At 54.2% G+C, this 18,833-nt stretch overlaps 2 protein-coding genes across 4 annotated transcripts; one reads left to right on the plus strand and one right to left on the minus strand.

Moving 5' to 3' along the window:
* Window positions 1-740: 740 nt before the first annotated feature.
* On the minus strand, window positions 741-4,087 carry Izumo4 (IZUMO family member 4). The gene is made up of 9 exons (XM_075975447.1): window positions 3,626-4,087; window positions 3,453-3,533; window positions 3,299-3,370; window positions 2,813-2,839; window positions 2,643-2,718; window positions 2,514-2,561; window positions 2,405-2,419; window positions 2,139-2,156; window positions 741-1,536 (listed from the first exon to the last, which is right to left on the minus strand). Exons 1-9 carry the CDS (start codon window positions 3,867-3,869, stop codon window positions 1,449-1,451), a joined length of 669 nt encoding a protein of 222 aa, XP_075831562.1. The 5' UTR covers window positions 3,870-4,087; the 3' UTR covers window positions 741-1,448.
* A 305-nt stretch (window positions 4,088-4,392) lies between these two features.
* On the plus strand, window positions 4,393-18,028 carry Mob3a (MOB kinase activator 3A). Of its 3 annotated transcripts, XM_075975444.1 has the most exons (5): window positions 4,393-4,598; window positions 8,697-8,797; window positions 12,156-12,648; window positions 15,136-15,338; window positions 16,177-18,028. In XM_075975444.1, the coding sequence occupies exons 3-5, from the start codon at window positions 12,228-12,230 to the stop codon at window positions 16,204-16,206; spliced, it is 654 nt and encodes a 217-aa protein (XP_075831559.1). In that variant the 5' UTR covers window positions 4,393-4,598; window positions 8,697-8,797; window positions 12,156-12,227; the 3' UTR covers window positions 16,207-18,028. The 3 variants fall into 3 exon arrangements, with proteins under 3 accessions (XP_075831559.1, XP_075831560.1, XP_075831561.1); XM_075975445.1 differs by lacking the exon at window positions 8,697-8,797 and having other exon boundaries at window positions 4,394-4,598; XM_075975446.1 differs by lacking the exon at window positions 4,393-4,598 and having other exon boundaries at window positions 8,555-8,797.
* Window positions 18,029-18,833: the final 805 nt, after the last annotated feature.

Genomic DNA, 18,833 nt, shown 5'->3' on the forward strand with positions numbered 1-18,833 from the left:
AAGTCAGCTTTGTCATCCAGCAGACTCTGAGCCCTGTCAACAGCTTAAATTCCAAACCCAGGCCTCTGAGGCACAACACTCTGCTGCTCTAAGCATCCTGCCAATCCTGCTCAGGACCCAGAAGCGATATGGTCAGCAGTCGCTAAGTGTACAGAGTGACCACTGCTTGTGGTTGGTGACTGGCAAGAGTGCGGCTTGAGCTCCCAACAAAACATCCAGTGTCCCTGGCTCTGTGTCCTGGTCCCTTAGGAGGAAGGACGGACTTTAGATGCTACCACTTGGGATTTCTTGTAAAATGCAGCCACCCGGCTAACCTGCAGCTGCTCCTAGGAGCAAAAACTGTAGGGACGTACATAGAGGTGTGCGCCCATCACTGGGGCCAGGAGACTCTGAAGACAACAAGGATACAGGTAGAGGCAGAAGTCCCTGAGTCTCCTGCATCAGTCATCTCCCAGCCCAGACAGCCAGCCCCACTCAGCCATTTCTCAGCCTAGACAGCCAGCTGGGCTCCGGTTACCTGCTGCCAGGTGCTCTGAGGAATGTGGCCCACCTGTCTCCTTTTTTTTTTTGTTTTTGTTTTTGTTTTTCGAGACAGGGTTTCACTGTGGCTTTGGAGCCTGTCCTGGAACTAGCTCTGTAGACCAGGCTGGTCTCGAACTCAGAGAGATCCGCCTGCCTCTGCCTCCCGAGTGCTGAGATTAAAGGCGTGCGCCACCATCGCCCAGCTCCCCACCTGTCTCTTCTGACCTGGATCTTCCATGATGAAATCCCAGACAGTAATCTGGCCCAGCTTTCACCCCACTGTGCATCCCACCCTGAGGCTGAGGTAATAGGTCAAGGTGAGCCTGGGCTACAGACAGACTTTAATCTCAAAGCAGTGGAGGGGCAGGACTGGGCTCCATTAACACAAGCTAGGTTGCACACCTGTCATCACAGCAATAAGGAAATGGAGGCAGGGAGAATGTAAGGGCTTCTGCTATGTGGCACACTCCTGCGTCAATAAGAACAGAACAGCCCCTCTGCAAATCAACCCATAAGAACTCAAAAGGACTGGAATAAATCAGAGTCCCTGGACCCTGAGGAAGATGCTGCAGATGCCAGCCAAGCTGTTGGATCCCTCCCTCCTTGTGAGTAGATCAGGACTCCACACCCACACATGTTCAGGAAAAGCCCATGCCTCCAGCTACGTCAAATACCCAGCCAGATCTGACAGAAAAGAATTGTTCATCATGAGAAATGTCAGGACACTTTAATCAAAATATCTCTGGGGGCCCTGCCCAGGGGTCCCGCCATCTGTACACAAGCCCATCTCCCTGCTTCCCCAGCCCCGGCCCAGCCTGGGCTCCATGGGGTGACCAGAGGCAGGTAGCAGCTGGCCTCTCCTGGAGGAACAGGCAACAGTGTAGCTGAGTCCTGGCCCCCACTAATACTGGGGCTGAGCAGCGCCATCAATGCTGGGTCAGACACTCAGAGGCGTTTTCCAAAGTCAGGTTCACCAAGTGCTGCACTTCCAGACACCTTATACTTGGTGAAAGGCTTCAGGGGAGGAGGAAGAGGTGCCCTGAGCCCATTTGTCTGCTTATTCCCTCCTGCCTCCCTTCCCAGGCTGCTTTTCATGACCCATTAATATAGTTCAAGTTGACTCTCTACTTGAGATCTCCTGTCTCAGAGGCTTCCTAGAAGGCTGGGATTAATAGGTATGCACTACTAAATCCAGTCCCTGTCTTTTTGTTTTGTTTTGCTTCCTGCCTGTTCTTAAGGCCTAAAGAGTGTCGCGGTTACCCACCCTCCCCAACACCCACAATGATGGCCTTAATAGGATATTCGAGGATCTGTGGCAAGGAGGTCACTTGACTTTGGAGTTCTTTCTCCCCCCAAGGCCACCTGCTTCTTTGTTGCCTTATTCCCTGGGTCACTCACAAGGCTGGGGTGGTTCTGCACATCCAAGGCGAGGCCATAGAGAAGGACAGCACAGTTCATGCAGTGGTCACACAGGGCGGTGTGATGGTATGATTATATTCATCCAGTGTGCCCACAGGCACACAGCCCTTGCCCAGAATGCCCTCCCACTCTCACTGACCCAAAGACTTCACCCCCATCCCTGCACTTATCCCTCCCCTGTGGAAGGCCTGTCTTACCTCGTGCTTGTATCCTGACTGAAATAGAACAGGGCAGCGATTAGACCCTCCGGGTTCGCCATCAACTTGGTAACCCTAGACTTCATGAAGACCCTTCAGCCAGGATGGTCTGCCCCCTTCCGCCAGATGAGCTTAGAGACCCTCAAGGGGGAGGGGGCAAAGTCCTCCTGGGTCTCTCTCTGTAAGCTTCAAAATCTCACCATAAGGTACATACATACACACACTGTCTTGGATAAAACTGGAGATGGATTTGAACAGGAACTTACTTGTGCCAGGTATTTCTACAATGACAATTTGTTTGGAGTCAGGGAACCAAGTGGCCTCCCTTTGTGTCCCCCTCTCTTGAGTTCTGATGCCCAATAAACCCCAGCTCACATGTAACTCAGAAGACCCTGCACAGCTGACTGCCACTGTGTTGATGACCTGGGGGAACACAAGGCTTGCTGGTGGGGTATTCCCAAAGCCCAGGACCCCAGGGCTGTGGGATAGGTGGCTAAGGCATACTTGCAGTAGTAACCAAAGCAGACAACACGTGAGTCTGTGCAGTTGACGCAGGAGATGGTCTCATACTGGAAGATGCCTGGAATACAGGAGAGGCAGCCACAGGCTCCCCTGGGCCCCCAAGCCTGGGCACCTGCCACTGTGGCCCTCAATCTGGACCATGGTTCACTTACCACAGTGACGCTGACAGTCGATACGGCCTGGGGGGGGGGGGGCGACAACAGGACAGTGCCTTCTGACAAAGCCCAGAGCTCAAGACCTGTCCCTCAGCCCCACTTCTGTTTCTGTAGCCCAGGCTAGCCAGGCATGAAAGAAGATAGCCCAGGCTGACTTGGAACTTGTAGCAATCCTCTTGCCTCATTCCCTCATTCCAAATGCTGCGATTACAGGTATGTGCCTTGTGTTTCATGGAAACGGGAAGGGGTCCTCTACGAGGACCTCAGCGCAAGATGGGCTAACCTACGGGAAGGATGATTTCTGCTCCGGGTGCTACCAGGAGACTATATGGTAGATGTGAGGGGTGATGGGTGTGCTGGTGACCACTCCTGCAAAAGGACCTCCTGCAGAGCTACTCCCTCCTGAACCCTGTTTCCAGCACCCCCAGCCCTTTAGTGCCTGTGACCAGGGGCACTGTCCCCTCCGTGGAGCCCACTGCTCACTCTCTATGATGGCGTTCTGGATGAGGCGCACTTGCTCCCGAAAGATGGCCCGCAGCTCATTGGGGAAATACCCTGATGTGGGAGTCACAGCAGAGTGGTCAAGCTCAGGTGTCTGGTGATCCGCACCGGCCCTGCCTCAGTTTCCCTTCTTTACCTGGGAAGTACATCTTGCCCTGGTACAGCTGGTCCATCCTCTGGTACACGGCTCCTGCCACTTGATCCAGCTTCTCCCGGGCTGAGGGCAGGAGGGAGAGGAAGCAGATGAGCTGCCCTGCCCGGGGTCCCTGTTGCTCTTCTCCTGACCCTGGGATGGGCTCCGCCGCTCACTGATCTCGGCGGGGATGGCCAGGTGTAGTTCCTTCATCGTGTTCTGGCTCCACTCGGTGAGCAGCACTCCCGACACGGGGATGTCACCAACCCACCAGGACTTGAGGTTCACGTGGTGGCGGTAGAAGGAGAACTTATTCGAGAAATTGGGGTCGCAGTGCAGGCAGCCCAAGGCCAGCGCCGCTGTCATGCCCAAGCACAGCAGCAACGCCATGAACTGGCCGGGCCGGTAGTGCCCATCCATCGGCGCCACCAGCGCCGCGCCCTCCAGCCGCGCCCCAACCAACGGCGCCGCCCGCGCCACGCCCCGTCACGCCGCACCAACCAACGGCGCGCGCTCTCGACTCCGGAAGCGCCGTCTGGCCCTGCCTCCGGCTCTGGCCCCGCCCACGAAGTAGGGCGTGTCCGAAGGATGGCTCCTCCCCTGCCTGGCCCCGTCCCAGTGCGACTTCTGACCCAGACCTAGTTCCGCTCACAGGCCTGGTCGCGCGGCAGATGGCTCCGCCCCTTGCCTGTCTCGTCTCAGCGAGACTCAGGTCTCAGGTCTGGCTCCGCCCTAAGACTGGCCACACCCCGTTACAATTGGCAAGTAGTGATGCTAGTCAGCCTCCAGGTTCTGCCCCCAATTGGCTCCGCCTCTCCTGCAGCACCTCACGCATGAGCCACGGCCTGGCGCCAGTTCCTGAGCTTGAGCTGACGGGATCAGCCCCCCCCCCCCCGCAGTATCCCAGCCAATGAGCAGCGCTGAGTGCCCGCCCTTCACACCGGCTCCTCGGGAGCTCCGCCGCCACGCCTCCATCCGGGCTCCGTCCCTTTAAGGGAAGTAAATCCGGCCCGCGGGCGCGGCCAGGGCGGGGCGCGCGGCGTGTCCCTCCGCGGGCGTGTCCCTCTGCGGGCGTGTCCCTCTGTCCGCGCGGCCCGGCACAGCGAGGCGGGAGTCGGCTCTAGACCGCGGTGGTCCTAAGGCGGCCAGGTGGGTCCTCGGAGGGCGCAGGCGGGCGGCGGGACCCCATCCCTCAGGATGACAACGTCCAGTGACCGAAGCCCTGACTCAGAGGAGTCCAGAGTGGGGACCTGCCTGTCAAAAGGAGGACGCTGCCCATCAGGATGGGCAAAGTGAGCGTCATGGGTCACAACCCCATTTTTAATATTTGAAGTCTCAGGTAGCATGGGCTGGCCTTCAGATAATTGATCGGATCCTTCTCAGCTCCCGCCTGACTCATTTCTTTAAACCGATCACGTTTCTGACTAAAAATTCATTGAAGGCCTGAGGCTCTTTTGCTCAGGGATGAAATATTTGCCTTGTGTTTATACAGCCTTGGGTACCATCCCCACTACCATCCCCCAACCCCGCCCCCCCCCCAAAAAAAGCCATTGAAAAGGGTGGACAAGCTAGTTCCAGGACAGCTACTACACAGAAAAACCCCGTCTCAAGAAAAAGAAAGAAGAAAGAAAGAGAAAAGAAAAAGAAAGAAAAGAAAAAAGAAGAGTGGACGGGAACAAGGGGGTTTAGAAAACATCACAGGAAGTTAACTTGGATGGCAGTTTCCTCTTTTTTTGAAACAGGGTCTCACTATTCAGCCCGTGCTGTTCTAGAACTCAGAGATCTGCCTGCCTCTGCCTTCTGAATACTGGGATTAAAGGTGTGCACCAATGCCTTTTCCTTCTCTCTCTCGACCTCTCCCCCACCTCCGTCCTCCCCTAGGCCTACAGTCACAGTAAAGGGTTGGTATAGTGTGAGGTGTGGCAAAGGTCCTTTTTATGTCTTCCAGAGCTCACCTGGATCCTTGTAAACTTTGGTTTCCGATTTGCTACCATTATGCAAAGTCGGGGGACTCGGGATGTCAGAGGATGGGGACCCTGGGACAGTACCTTCCTCACCCGGTCTCAGGTTCCTTCCATACCATCTCCAGTCTTTCCTGGAGGTCATAAACTCTTAGAGGCTGCTGGTAGCCTTGTTCCTAGGCATCCCTGAGGGATGGAGCCCCAAGGACAGCCTGGGTAACTTAGTGAAACCTCATTTCAAAAAGCAAAAGGAACTTGGGCAGGGGTGCACACTTTAATCCTGGCATTCTGGAGGCAGAGGCGGGGATTTCTGAGTTGGAGGCTAGCCTGGTCTACAACAGCCTGGGCTGCACAGAGAAACACTGTCTCAAAAAACTGGGGTATGGTCAGGGTGGAGCCCCGCCTAGAATCCCCAGTGAGGGGCTGGGGGCGTGGTCAGGATGGAGCCCGCCTAGAATCTCCAGTGAGGGGGTTGGGGGCGTGGTCAGCAGCAAAATATTAGTTTAGAATATGCAAGGGCCTGGGTTCATCCCCAGTATTGGGGGGAAAAGATAAGCATGGCCCCAAAGTAGAATTAATGTTTCGATGTTAGGATGGTGTGAAATTGAAACAAACGACTTGAATCCTTTGACTGGGACCAGTGACGTGGAATCGGCAGAGACCCCAGTTAGATGTCACATCAGAATGACACTAGTTTGACAACACCGCAGGGCACCACGTGAGCTTCAGGCTCTGTGGGTGACGCGCCTTTTGACCTTGTGCGTGCGGTGTGTGTGTGTGTGTGAGCCTGTGTGTACAGCACCTGCCTTCAGGCGCTCCAGAAAGTCAGAGTGGTCCCTTCGGCTGGAATTTGGGTCACAGGCAGGTTGAGCCGCCATGTGAGTGCAGGGAACTGAACTGCAGCCCTCTGCAAGCGCAGTAAGTGCTTGTTAGCTCAGAGCCATCTCTGCTGCTTTTTACATTTTTATTTATGTTGAAACAGAATCTTGCTGTGTCTACACCCCAGCTGGTTTGTCCTTCCCTCAGTAGCCCAGGCCAGTATCAAACTCAGCAATGCTCCTGCCTCAGTCTCCCAAGAGCTAGAACTGGAGGCATGGATATATCCAGTTTATAATGGATTTATTGGGCAGAATCACATTGTAAGTCAGAACATCTGAATGTTATTCTACATTTCATCTCATAGAGTTCTAGAGGTTTCCATGACATTTATTCTAAAGGCAAATGTGTGATGAATCTCTTCTTTTGGGGATGGGTTGAGACAGAGTCTCCCTGTGTAGCCCAGGCTGTAGCCCTGTGTAGCCCAGGCTGTAGCCCTGTGTACCCCAGGCTGGCCTTGAACTCAGAAGATGGCCTGCCTCTGCCTCCCAAGTGCTGGGATTGAAGGTGTGCCCACCAGCAGCTGGCATGTAATTACTGTTTTTAAAGAAACTGTCACATCCTGCTGCGTCATTCGGCTTGGACCAGAATTCTCAGCCCAGGCGATCCTCCTGCCTCAGCCTCCTAGGAACAAAAGCTGCACACTAGACCACAGGCATGATAAAGTTCTCTGTAATTAGAGCATTGTCTCGCTAAATTACTATGACTGCCTTGAACTCACTCTGTGGACCAGGCTGACCCTCACTCCAATCCTCCTGCCTCAGCTTCTTGAGTGCTGCCATCACAGTAGAGTGTTAGGTTCATGGCACAACTTACTGAGTGTGAGGTGGGTTTGGTTTTACAGTGACCTCTTTATGACCCAAGTTGGCAGCTGTCCTTAGGGCTCAATCTGGGGTCAGCCGTTGCTTTTTGTGTTGCCTCACTGGGGCAAGGAGCCTGGTGTCCTGCCAGCTCTGTTCCAGGCTCTCAGCTCTGAGGTCTGTGGCACTTGGAGTTTAATCACGGCTCTCTCCTCTAGTACAGCAATGGCAAGGGATCTTCTGTATGCACCTTAAAGAAATTTGCATCTGTCTGTGTGTCTATCAGTCTGTCTGTCTATCTATGTCTGTCTATCATCTATCTATCTGTTATCTATCAATCATCTATTTTATCTATCTGTCATCTATCTATCTACCTATCATCTATCTTATCTATCTATCTATCTATCTATCTAACTATCTATCTATCTAGTGAGGGAGGAGTCTGGTCTCTTCTACCAGGTGGGTTCCTGTGGAGCTCAGTTTCTCAGACTGTGGCCAGTGCCTCCGGGCACAGAGCCAGCTCACTGGCTCCTGCTTTATTTTTTCTCTCCAGCTCCATGTTGAAACCCAAGTCACCCTGTTACTCTTCTCTCAGGAAGCTCTCAAACTACCACTTCAAAACCCAAGCATGATGGGGCAAGCCTAGCAGCCTAGGTAAAGGCAGGAAGGTCAGGTTCAAGGCCAGCTGCATGAGACCTGATGCCAGTTCAAATCCCCAGCTTGTAGCCTCGTGATTTTCGCTAGGTGGGATGGCCCAACTCACATGTAGCTTTCCTGCATGACCTTCATACTCTGAAAGTTCCTGGGGGGCATCTCTATAGCCAGTGTCCCATGCTGTGGAAATCCCCTCCATTTGGAAATTGGGGTTTCACCAAGAGAAGTTCCCGGGAATCCCCAGCAGCTGGAAATAGATGTAGCTTTCTGAGAATGCCTGACTTCAAAGCCTGTTCAAGCAGGAGTCTGTGCACCTTTGGCTACACAGTGAGTCTGAGTCCAGCCTGGGCTACATGAGACCTTGTCTTTTAAAAAAGGGAGAAGAAAAAGAAAGAAAAAACGAATTGTTTGGAGACAGAAGGGATGGCCCAGCAGTTAGGAGGGCATGCGCTCTGTCGCCAGCTGCTGGCTCTGTGGTTCCATCACGATGAGGTTTGGAAATAGTGCCGTAGTGAGCAGAATGCAAACCCAAGGCTGTGTGCAGAGGCCTTATGTCTGCCTCATTTTGTCTTTGCTGGGATACTGGGTTTGAACCCTGAGACTCAGGCACTGCCCACTGAGCCACGCTCCTGCTCTGAAATGACCTTCTATGTGGAGGTGGCCTTGAGACACTGCTTTGTTCTCAGATTCTGGGCTACACACTGAGCAAGCACATGGGACCGCCTCAGGCCCTATCCCCAAGGCAGTGGCAGGATGTGGAAACCTCCGGAAGGAAGTGGGTGACCCTGGGCTCCTGAGCCCTGCACCCTGGCCTATGAAGGGTCAGAGCCTTGTTGCCTAGCACACTGTTTTCTTGTTTTCAGAAAGGGAGGAAGAGGAGCCTGTGGGTGCTGGGATAGGAGAGCAGCTTTATCTACCTCATGTCCTTCTAGAAGGTTCTGTCATGTCTTCTTCAGCAGTGGGACAGCCTAGAGAAGAGGACCCTGGGGTGCTGGCATCCAGTTCTGAGCAGGTGTTGGAAGTCCACTAAGAGGACCAGAGAGGAGACGCCTAGACGGTACCTGGGACTGTGCGGGGAGAAGTGTGACGGGCTGTGGCCAGCCTAGGTCTCTGTGCTGGAGGAAGTGTGTTTCCAACAGAAAGCAGTTCATCTTGACAGGGACTCTATCCATCCCCAGATTTTCTAGAAAACATTTGCTCCTCCCTTGAAAAAAAAGAAATTTTAAGAAAACACAGAGCTGGTAGTGGTGGCGCACGCCTTTAATCCCAGCACTCAGGAGGCAGAGGCAGCGGATCTCTGAGTTCGAGGCCAGCCTGGTCTACAGAGCGAGTTCTAGGACAGGCTTTCAGGCTGGATAGCTGCAGCGAAACGCTGTCTCAGAAGGACATAGACATACATGTGGTGGGGCTACAAAGACCCTCTGCCTTCAGTGTCTAGAACAGTTTTGTGGGACTGCAGTAGACACTCAGAAAGTGTAGGGAAAGGTCACAGCAAATTGGCATGCTGGTGTGAGCTGAGCAGGAGGATGGAGATTCCAGGGTCAACCTGAGCTACTCCGTGAGTTCAGAGTCAGTCCAGGCAACTTAATGACCATTTAGAGAATAGAACCTAAGAACCAGACAAATGAGAGAAGCTTTCAGAATCTTGTTAGTCTAGACCTCCAGAGGCCTTCTGAGAGGACTGTCCCTTCTGAAAGTCCCTTTAGGCCAAACCCAGAGAGGTGTCACACAGAGGCAGGCAGAGTGGGGAGGCCCCAGAGGACCCTTCATGTCTCCCCATGGTGGCCCCAGCTCCTGCTTCCCCCAGCTTAGTATAGCAGCATTAGAGGGAATCCCCAGAATTGTCCCCAGGGAAACCCTTAGGCAGACAAGAGATAGCCACCAACAGGTGATGGCTGGCCCAGCTCCCCACAGGCAACCAGAAGCGATGCATGACCCCTGAGCCCTGCCCCAGCTGCAGCCACTGTACCTACCGTCTCTGGTAAACTGAGGCTTGTCCAGGTAGCATGTGTGGTGCATTTGGATGGCAGACTGTACAGCTGTGGGCAGGCAGGCTGTGGGAGGTGCTGGATAGGTAGGCAAGGGTGGCAGTGGAGGGGTGTGGGCACCCCTGCCTTCCTGACTGCAGTCAGAATAGGCCCTGTGCTGCCAGGGAAGGCGAGGAGCACCACCAAGGCTCTGCACTCAGGGGTGGAGGTGATTTTATCGGGAACTCGGGGCCAACCTGGGCTAAGCAAGGCCCTGTCTGCAGAAATATACCAAAGAACTGGTGACTGCTTCTCTTAATTCCGTGCCCTACCCCCGGCCCTAGGCTGCGCCTACCTGAGAGAGGGGGGCCTGAGCTAGGAGGGCAGAGACCCAGCCCTGGAGCCTGCGTCAGTAGATTCCTGAAGTATGTGTGCGCTCCAGCATCTGACACCTCCGCTGCACATCCCACTGTCACTGTCTGCCACAGTCCTCCCGTAGGCTGGGCAGGGCATTGCTGCCTCCAGGGGACCCTGTGTGCAGTGGGTGAGGCACCAAGGATGCTTCTCCGCACCCTGCGTGTGCCATGATGTCCCACAGAGAAGCACTGGCCCAGTGGGCACTGAGGCAGAAGAGCCTCAGGGGAGCTGTCTGGCATGGAGGTGGCATTTCCTCAGAAGGCTGTGAAGTGCACAGTGCCTAGTCAGGTGTGAACCAGCAAGTGCCGACGCTGAGGTGGGGTGGGGACACTGGGGATAGATGCTGTGAGGAAGTTTGGACCCATCTGGTGTCCAGTCTCCTGCCTGCAGGGCACTGTTGACCTGAGCAGTGTCCTGGTGACTCCCACGCGGGCTCACCATTGGATACCCTGTCAACCTCTACTTGTTTCTATTGATTGATTTTGAGCTGGTCTCACTATGTAGAATAGGCTGACCCCAAATTCATTATGCTTCCTTGGCTGGCCTAAAACTCATTATATAGACTAGGCTGGCTTTGGATTCACAGAGATCAACCTACCTTTGCCCCAGAATGCTGGGGTCAAAGATGTGTGCCACCATGGGAAAGATGTGTGCCACCATGGGAAGCCCTTGTTTTGTGTCTTATGTCAGGGTCTCATGTAGCCCAGGCCTGAAACTAGCATAGGGTGATTTCAAATTCCTGATTCTCCTGCCTCCACCTCCTATGTCCTGGGACGATGGGCATGAACCACCACCCTCGGTTATAACCTCTTATTGTCTCCCTTTCTCCGTAGCTACTCTCCTCTGAAGGCAGGTGCTGAGTGAGGGCGTTGACATAGCGTGATAGTTCTGGGAACTAACCTCGGTTTCTTCCTTTCTGGGGTTCAGAGCAGTTGTTTTGACATCCTAATTTGTGTGCCCTGTGTCTCATTAAGACATAAAAGGCAGGATTAAGTACAAGCTAAGTTGTACAGCCACCACCTCTAATTCCAGAAGATTCCATCCCCTGTGAACTATGATGTCCCTTCCCGGCCCCCACACGTTCACTCCTGCCTCTAACTCGGCCTAATGAGGACATTTGTGTTGTGGGGTCCCTCACTGTGGCCCTGTCTGTCTGGTCCTCCTGTGCATGGTTCAGTGGTCCTCCAGGCTCCATGTCTCTGTACGTCTGTAGGCCCCCGGCTGTTGGTCCTGTGTGTGGGTGTGACTTCAGTTCTGTGCACTGAGGGTTGATGAACCTGGCATCCTAGCACTCAGAAAGCAGAAGCTCAAAGAGGCCAGCTTGGGCTACATGAGACCCTGTCTCCAAAAAAACCACACAAGTTATTTACTGTGAGTTAGGTAGAGCTGCCTGTCTTGGGTGGAACAGCCCACACCACATGTCACTCCCCCACCCCCACAGCTTCCCCTTTTGTCTGCAACTGTTTTTCCAGTTCCGCAGTGTCTTTGTTTCATTTCATGACTGCACCCCAATCATCTCTCTGGTATTACCTGGCCCGTCTCGGAGCAGAGTGCAGTAGGTCCCCCCTGGCAAGCTGAGAAAAAACCTCCTGACTTGTGTGAAATCCTAGGTCCGTCCCCAAACATGGAAGTAAAGATTTGGTCCTTGGCTGCTCAGCTAATCCTGAGTGACCTTATGTTGAGGCTCTTCCTCACAGGTCACATCCTGGGACTCTGAGGACCAGATGTCTCTGTCACTTCCAGCGCGCCCACGTGCTTCCTGAAGAAGAGTCAGAGCAGTGTCTAACCTGGGGGGGGGACAGGTGCCTCTGAGGGCATCGTTTTGTGTCATGTGACCATTTGTTCTCAAGGAACCTGCCCCTTTTGGGGAAACTGCTCCCTGCCGAAAGTCTGCAAGCACAGCCTTTGTTTCTTAGAGCAGACATTTCAGAAGTATATCATTGCTTACACAGTTTCCAAGTCCTGCCTCGGCTTCCCAGGATGGCAGGCCCAGCGGGTGCCTAGTCCTAATACCATCCTCTTCTGTTTCAGACCTCTGGGTGACCACAGCATCCCTCCCTCCTTGGTCTCTGCTGCGCCTTCTGAGACACAAGTGCCACCAAGATGTCCAACCCATTTCTGAAGCAAGTGTTCAACAAGGACAAAACGTTCCGGCCCAAGCGCAAGTTTGAGCCTGGAACACAGCGCTTTGAGCTCCACAAGCGTGCGCAGGCGTCGCTGAATGCAGGACTGGACCTGCGGCTGGCGGTGCAGCTGCCACTAGGTGAGGACCTCAACGACTGGGTGGCTGTGCATGTGGTGGACTTCTTCAACCGTGTCAACCTCATCTACGGCACCATCAGCGACGGCTGCACTGAGCAGTCGTGCCCGGTTATGTCCGGGGGCCCCAAGTATGAGTACCGCTGGCAGGACGAGCAGCGCTTCCGGAAGCCCACGGCACTCTCCGCGCCCCGCTACATGGACCTGCTTATGGATTGGATTGAGGTGCAGATCAACAACGAGGACATCTTCCCCACCAATGTCGGTGAGTCGAGGCTGCACCCCTGTCTGCTCACACCCATGAGCGCAGCCCTGAGCAGAAAGGGCCAGACAGGCTCAGCTGGCTTGCAGTTTGCATGTGAATACTACTATTTCGTGTGCGTGTCTCTGTGCACCACACCACATGCTGGGGCCCGTGGAGGTCAGCACAGGCTTTCAGCCACCTGGGCTGGAGTTCCAGGTGCTTCTGAGCTCCGTGGGCTGTTGGGAACTGGTCTGGACTCCTCTGCACATGCCTTTAACCACTGGGCCATCTCTCTAGGCCCGTATCATGATGATGATGATGATGATGATGATGATGATTTTTTTTTTGGTCTTTTGAGACAGGGTTTCTCTGTGGCTTTGGAGCCTGTCCTGGAACTAGCTCTTGTAGACCAGGCTGGCCTCAGACTCAGAGATCTGCCCGCCTCTGCCTCCTGAGTGCTGGGATTAAAGGTGTGCACCATCACCGCCCGGCTTGTGTGATGATTTTTATTTGTTTACTTTTGTTTTCTAGAGACAGGGTCTCACTGTGGAGCCCTGGCTGTCCTAGAACTCACTGTGTAGTCCTGGCTAGCCTCAAACTCAGAGAGATTCTCCTGCCTCTGCCCCAAGTCGCGCACCACAAGTGCAGTGCCTCATGGTTTTTCTGGAGTGTGTGCATGGTCATGCGTTTGTGGGTACATGCAGGTGTTTGGGTGCATGTGCACTGGGAGGCCAAAGGCCCCCTTGGGTGTCATCAGAGAAACAATCTACCTCCTTAGAAACAGCGTCTCTCGGTGGCCTGTCATTCATCAGTTTGGCTAGAAGACAGGGTTGGCTGCAGGGTAGCTTCTCAGTCAGGCTTCGAGTTCGTGTTACCACGGTCCTCGTTTCCATACACATCTGGGGTGCCCACTCAGGCCTCAGGATTTCACCAACTGGACACAAGAACTTCTGTTGCCTAAGTTGGTCTTGAACTTCGGATGTAGCTGAGGCTGGCCTTTGACTCCACCTCAGATTTGAACTTCGGATGTAGCTGAGGCTGGCCTTTGACTCCACCTCAGATTTGAACTTCGGATGTAGCTGAGGCTGGCCTTTGACTCCACCTCAGATTTGAACTTCGGATGTAGCTGAGGCTGGCCTTTGACTCCACCTCAGATTTGAACTTCGGATGTAGCTGAGGCTGGCCTTTGACTCCACCTCAGATTTGAACTTCGGATGTAGCTGAGGCTGGCCTTTGACTCCAGCCTCAGATTTGAACTTAGGATGTAGCTGAGGCTGGCCTTTGACCCCTACCTCAGACTTCCTGGTCCTGAGGTGACAGCTGTGCCACACCTGGCTTTTTATTCATGTGTTATCGATCGTTGTGGGTTTTAATTTATTTTTTCTTTATTTATTTTGAGATATGGTCTTACTGTGTAGCACTGGCTGGCTTCAAACTCCATAGATCATCCTGCCCTTTATCCATCTGGAGTGTGTGGTTAATAAGAGGGCTGGGGCGTGGTGGCCTCAGAGGCCCTAGCCTCTCCCTTGCTGAGCGTGTCTCCCAGTGCTGTGACTTAAACCACATGCTGGCCACAGTGGAGGTGCTGACCCGTTGTTCCCACAGGAGGCCAGAGGCTCAGGAGTTCAAGAGTTGTCCTTGAATCTAGTGTGTCCAGTTAGAGGCAACTCAGACTCCCAAGATAACAGCAGCAGTAGAAAAATAATGGACCAAAGCCCAGCAAAAGTGCAGTCACTTCATGGCCCTTGGACCACATATAGTCTGGGCATGGCAGGGCAAGTCCCTGCCCACGTCTGTGGGAGCACGTGGCCCACACGGCCTCCATCCCTTGGCTCTAGGCTGGCAGCATCTCTCAACCCTCCCGCCTCTCTCTGAGGACTCTGTGGTCACACTTGAGCCCCAGATGCTCCAAGATGGTCCCAACTGAAGGTCCTCACCTATAGCCTCCCTTCCGTTCCTGGAGGGACCTGCTCCAAACTTTGGGGACCAGGCTATAGTCATCCATGGAGCCTCATTACTGAGCCCAGGTCTGAAGGGCTAGGAGCTGCGGCACCGCCCGTGTCTTCACTCTTTGCCCACCTGCTCTATAGCTCTAGTAGGGACACCTGCTGGCTCTGCTCATCCTGGGACACTCATAAAGTCATGCATTCGTGTGCTGTGTGAGCCGTGTCCTCAGGGTGGGGTGAGGCTGTGGCAACCTAGCAGCTGCTGGGCCTGAAGAAATTTCCTGGGGCTTTGAAAAGGGAAGAGCAAAGTGGTCAGAGTGGACCAGGGCTCTCATCACAGAGAAGGCTCCCCAGGCGTAGAGCAGACAATTGCCCACGGAAGCTGACTCTTAGCTTGGCAGGAAGTTGGTCCCTGGGATGGGAACATTTGCTGTGTGACCTCAAGCATGCACCTTGACATCTTTGAGCCTCCACCATTCTCACCTCTGTGGCCACCTGGACCGAGGTCCCAGGCCAACTGGTCCTGAGTGGTCTCCTTCCTGGTTCCTTCACCCACCTCCAGGCACACCATTCCCTAAGAACTTCCTGCAGGCGGTGCGCAAGATCCTGTCACGGCTGTTCCGCGTGTTCGTGCACGTGTACATCCACCACTTCGACCGCATAGCGCAGATGGGCTCCGAGGCGCACGTCAACACCTGCTACAAGCACTTCTACTACTTCGTCACCGAGTTCAACCTCATCGACCCCAAGGAGCTGGAGCCCCTGGTGAGCTCAGGGGTGGGGTCCACAGCAGAGGTCTCCTGGCAGTCTGCCCCGTGTGCCTGCCTCAGAACAAAGAGCCCCCAGTTTCCTAGTTCCCCACTCCAGGGAGGTTGCCGTGTGGTCATCCCATCCACCATGGCTCACGTGGGATGTAGAACAGACCACAGTGGGGAGGCTCCTGCCTTCAACGCCCCGAACATCTGTGGAATTTCCGTGCAGCATCTCCCCATGACAGATGGCCTGTGCTCCCACCCGTGAGAGTCTGAGGCGTGCTGATTGATTGGTTTCAGGGGGTTTTGTTTGTTCACTCATGTGTTTCCATGTACACACGCGGCTGCCATGACATGCATGTAGAGGCCCCGTTTTCTTTCTCCGTCCTGTGGTATCTGGGCTCACTCCAGTCGTCAGGCTGGGCAGCCAGCTCCTTTATCCCACAGCCGTTTTCAGCCCCACAGCCTGCTTCTGTAGTTGTTTGTTTTCAGACAGAAGCTCATATAGCCTCAGCTAGCCCTGAGCTCCGATCCTCCTGCCTCCATCTACTGGATGCCAGGGTGACAGGCATCCCCACAGCTCCTGGAGCTTCCACATGGAGGCTTGTCCTCTTCCTGCTGCCAACTTTTTATTAAGTTGTATTGGTCCTGGCCCACCTGCCAGGCGTCAAGTGACTTAAATCACAGCCCATGTCCATGTGCCCCCAAATCAGAGGCACAGATCCTCTGTCCACCGTAGGGAGCAGTCCCCACCCCACACACTGTCTTGCATGGTTTTTTTTTTTTTTGTGTGTGAAGCCTTCCTCTTCTCTGTCCCTGGCGTGTGCCTCTGACACCTGCTGTCCCCACAGAAGGAGATGACTTCACGGATGTGCCACTGAGGCCCCCTGGCCGCCAGGCCTCAGGAAGACAGCTTGGGCGCCCCTGTCAGCTTTGTTCAGCCTGGGTCTCAGGATCGTCACCCCAAATGCCGCTATCAGAGGAGCAGAGGGACTCTGGCTCCTCCCTCCATCTCTGACCTGTGCTGGACTTGAAATCTGTAATACTGCATTCTCTCTGCCAGCAGGCTCACACCGTGTCTGTGCCACAGCCTCTGGCAGGAGGCAGGATCCGGAGCCATTGCCAACTACCCCCTTGTCCCGTCTCCATGCCTGTCCAGCCTTGCCCCATGGCCTTAGTATGTGTGGCCACAGCTCTGTCCCCTTCTTCCTAGCCTGGAAGGAAGGTGGCATCCGGTCTCCTCTGCAGAGCCACACTCTGTGTGGTGACCACATGGATGCCCAGCTGCCACACATCTAAAGATGTAATAATGAGCCATGTCCTCCACTGCCCAGCTCTGCCCTCTGCTTGTACTTCTGGACATCATGCAGTGCCAGAACTTTCCACTCATTCTGCCTGGCCCTTCTGAATGGCGCCCTCTCCAACCCCACCCCCACCCCCGGACAGGATTCCCAGTATGGAGTGTTCTGAGGTGCCTTTGCAGGACCAGGAGGGTACAGGTGCTGCATGCAGCGGTCTCGGAACTCTGGAGGCAGATGTAGGAGGAGTGCTGCAAATTCAAGACCTCTCTGGCCTCCACACTGAGAATCAGGCCGTTCAGGGTCTCATAACAAGATTGTCTTTAAGCCCCCCCCCCCCAAAAAAAAACAAACTTTAAAGGAAGCTGGGCGGTGGTGGCGCACACGTTTAATCCCAGCACTTGGGAGGCAGAGGCAGGTGGGTCTCTGTGAGTTGAGACCAACCTGGCCTACAGAGGAAGTCCAGGACAGCCAGGGATAGTACACAGAGAAACCCTGTTTCAAAAAAACAAACAAACAAAAAAGAAAGGTGTGACCTCAACCCCCATGTGAAAGCCAGGTGTGGTGGCATTTGTCATCCCAGCTTTGGTCATATCCTCCGGCTTCTACATCCCAAGTGTGCAGATTAAAAAGGATGTCAGACACAACACCCAGTCCATTCAGAAATGTCTGTGTTTTGTTTCAGTTTTTGATACAGGATCTCAGACTATCCTGGGCAGACCTGGGGCTCATTATGTAGCCCTGACTGGCTTCAGACTCCCAGATCTACCTACCTCTGCCTCCCCAGCACTGGGATTCAAGACATGCCCTTCTGGAGATAGAGAAAAAGTTTAGCCTGTTTCTAGTGGCTGCCCTCTTGGGTGCAGTGCCCAGTCCAACCAGAATCCAGGAATGAATTTTCACATTGTTTCCAGCATCTGCTGAGGTCAGCAGTTCCTAGGGGGTCGCAACAGGGGCATTCCTTCAGTGGCAGCCTGTTGTGACCCTAGGGGCCACAGGACCAAACTCCCACGGACTCCTCTCTCCACGCCGTGGAGGACATAGCAGGGTGTGACTGTCGGCAGCGCCAGTCTTTGACCCTCTGGCCTTTCCCTTGAGACCTGTGCACTGTGAAGACCCCAGGGAATTCTGGTTATTTTCCCAAATCTGGGAGGCTGTCACTGAACCAAATGAGCACAGTTAGCAAGAAGTCAATGCCCGAGCCCTTCAAAACCTGATGCTGCAGCCCTGGAAGGACCCAAGGACCAGCCCTCAAGGCTTGACGGAATGTATCTCCCACCTGCAAGACTGGGCCACTGTGCCAAATCCCAGCAGCCCACACACCAGCCCAGGGAGGGGTCCATACTGCCTCATCCATCCCACCTCAATTCAAGCCTAAGAATAAAGCTGTCATCTTGACACTCTGGACAGCTGGCTGCTGTTTGTGTCCACTCCCACCCTGAAAGAGGGACTGGCAATGAGCTTTGGTAACCGGCTGTTAGACCCTAAAGGGCCCAGGGAGCCCAGGGTCCAGAATCTGCACAAAGCAGGGTCACAATGTATAGCTGCAATTTTGTGTTTTCTTTTGAGATGGGGGTTTTCCTACTGTATGACTGTCCATGATGTGTGTTGTGTGCCGCTGCGCTGTGGAGTCAGGACAGCTCTGGAGTCTTTCTCTCCTACCCCATCATGATCCCCGGATCCTCACAGAGCAGAGCGGTGTGTATGTGTGTGTGTATGTGTGTGTGTGTGTGTTCCTTCTAGGCGGGGCTCCACCCTTACCACGCCCCCGCCCCCTCACTGGGGATCCACCCCTCTGGGGTTTTTTGTATTCCGTGGGTTTTTTTTTTTTTTTTGGTGGTTTTGAGACAGGGTTTCTCTGTAGCCCTGGCTGTCCTGGAATGCCCTCTGTAGACCAGGCTGACCTTTAACTTACAGATCGCCTGCTTCAGGCTCCAAAGTACAGCTGCCCGGCCTCCCACTCCTGTGGAAGGCATGCAGTTTTGACAACCCTCTGAGTCTCATTCCGTGTATTATGGTTGTAGATGCCAGTGGTCTGAAACAAGATTCCTAACTTCCAATTCATGACAACCCTCCTCCTCTGTGCCCTCCAAAGCGGTGGATTGGCAGGCTTGCACTGTGTGCCCTGCTGGAGGCATCTGGGTGTGGGTTGCAGGAAGCCTGGGTCACCCTCTAGGCGTTGGCGCAGTACCTCTTCTCATCCATAGATG

This window comes from Microtus pennsylvanicus, chromosome 6, assembly GCF_037038515.1.
Source record: "Microtus pennsylvanicus isolate mMicPen1 chromosome 6, mMicPen1.hap1, whole genome shotgun sequence".
NCBI lineage: Eukaryota > Metazoa > Chordata > Mammalia > Rodentia > Cricetidae > Microtus > Microtus pennsylvanicus.

Excerpts from the sequence above, each read along its gene's own strand:
- Izumo4 (XM_075975447.1), bottom strand. The coding sequence starts at position 3,869 with ATGGATGGGCACTACCGGCCCGGCCAGTTCATGGCGTTGCTGCTGTGC. Across the intron at positions 3,371-3,452 it reads GGGCAAGATGTACTTCCCAG|GGTATTTCCCCAATGAGCTG; the intron begins GTAAAGAAGGGA and ends CTCCCACATCAG. Across the intron at positions 2,562-2,642 it reads TGCTTTGGTTACTACTGCAA|GTCATCAACACAGTGGCAGT; the intron begins GTATGCCTTAGC and ends GTGTTCCCCCAG.
- Mob3a (XM_075975444.1), top strand. The coding sequence starts at position 12,228 with ATGTCCAACCCATTTCTGAAGCAAGTGTTCAACAAGGACAAAACGTTC. Across the intron at positions 12,649-15,135 it reads CATCTTCCCCACCAATGTCG|GCACACCATTCCCTAAGAAC; the intron begins GTGAGTCGAGGC and ends ACCCACCTCCAG. Across the intron at positions 15,339-16,176 it reads CCAAGGAGCTGGAGCCCCTG|AAGGAGATGACTTCACGGAT; the intron begins GTGAGCTCAGGG and ends CTGTCCCCACAG.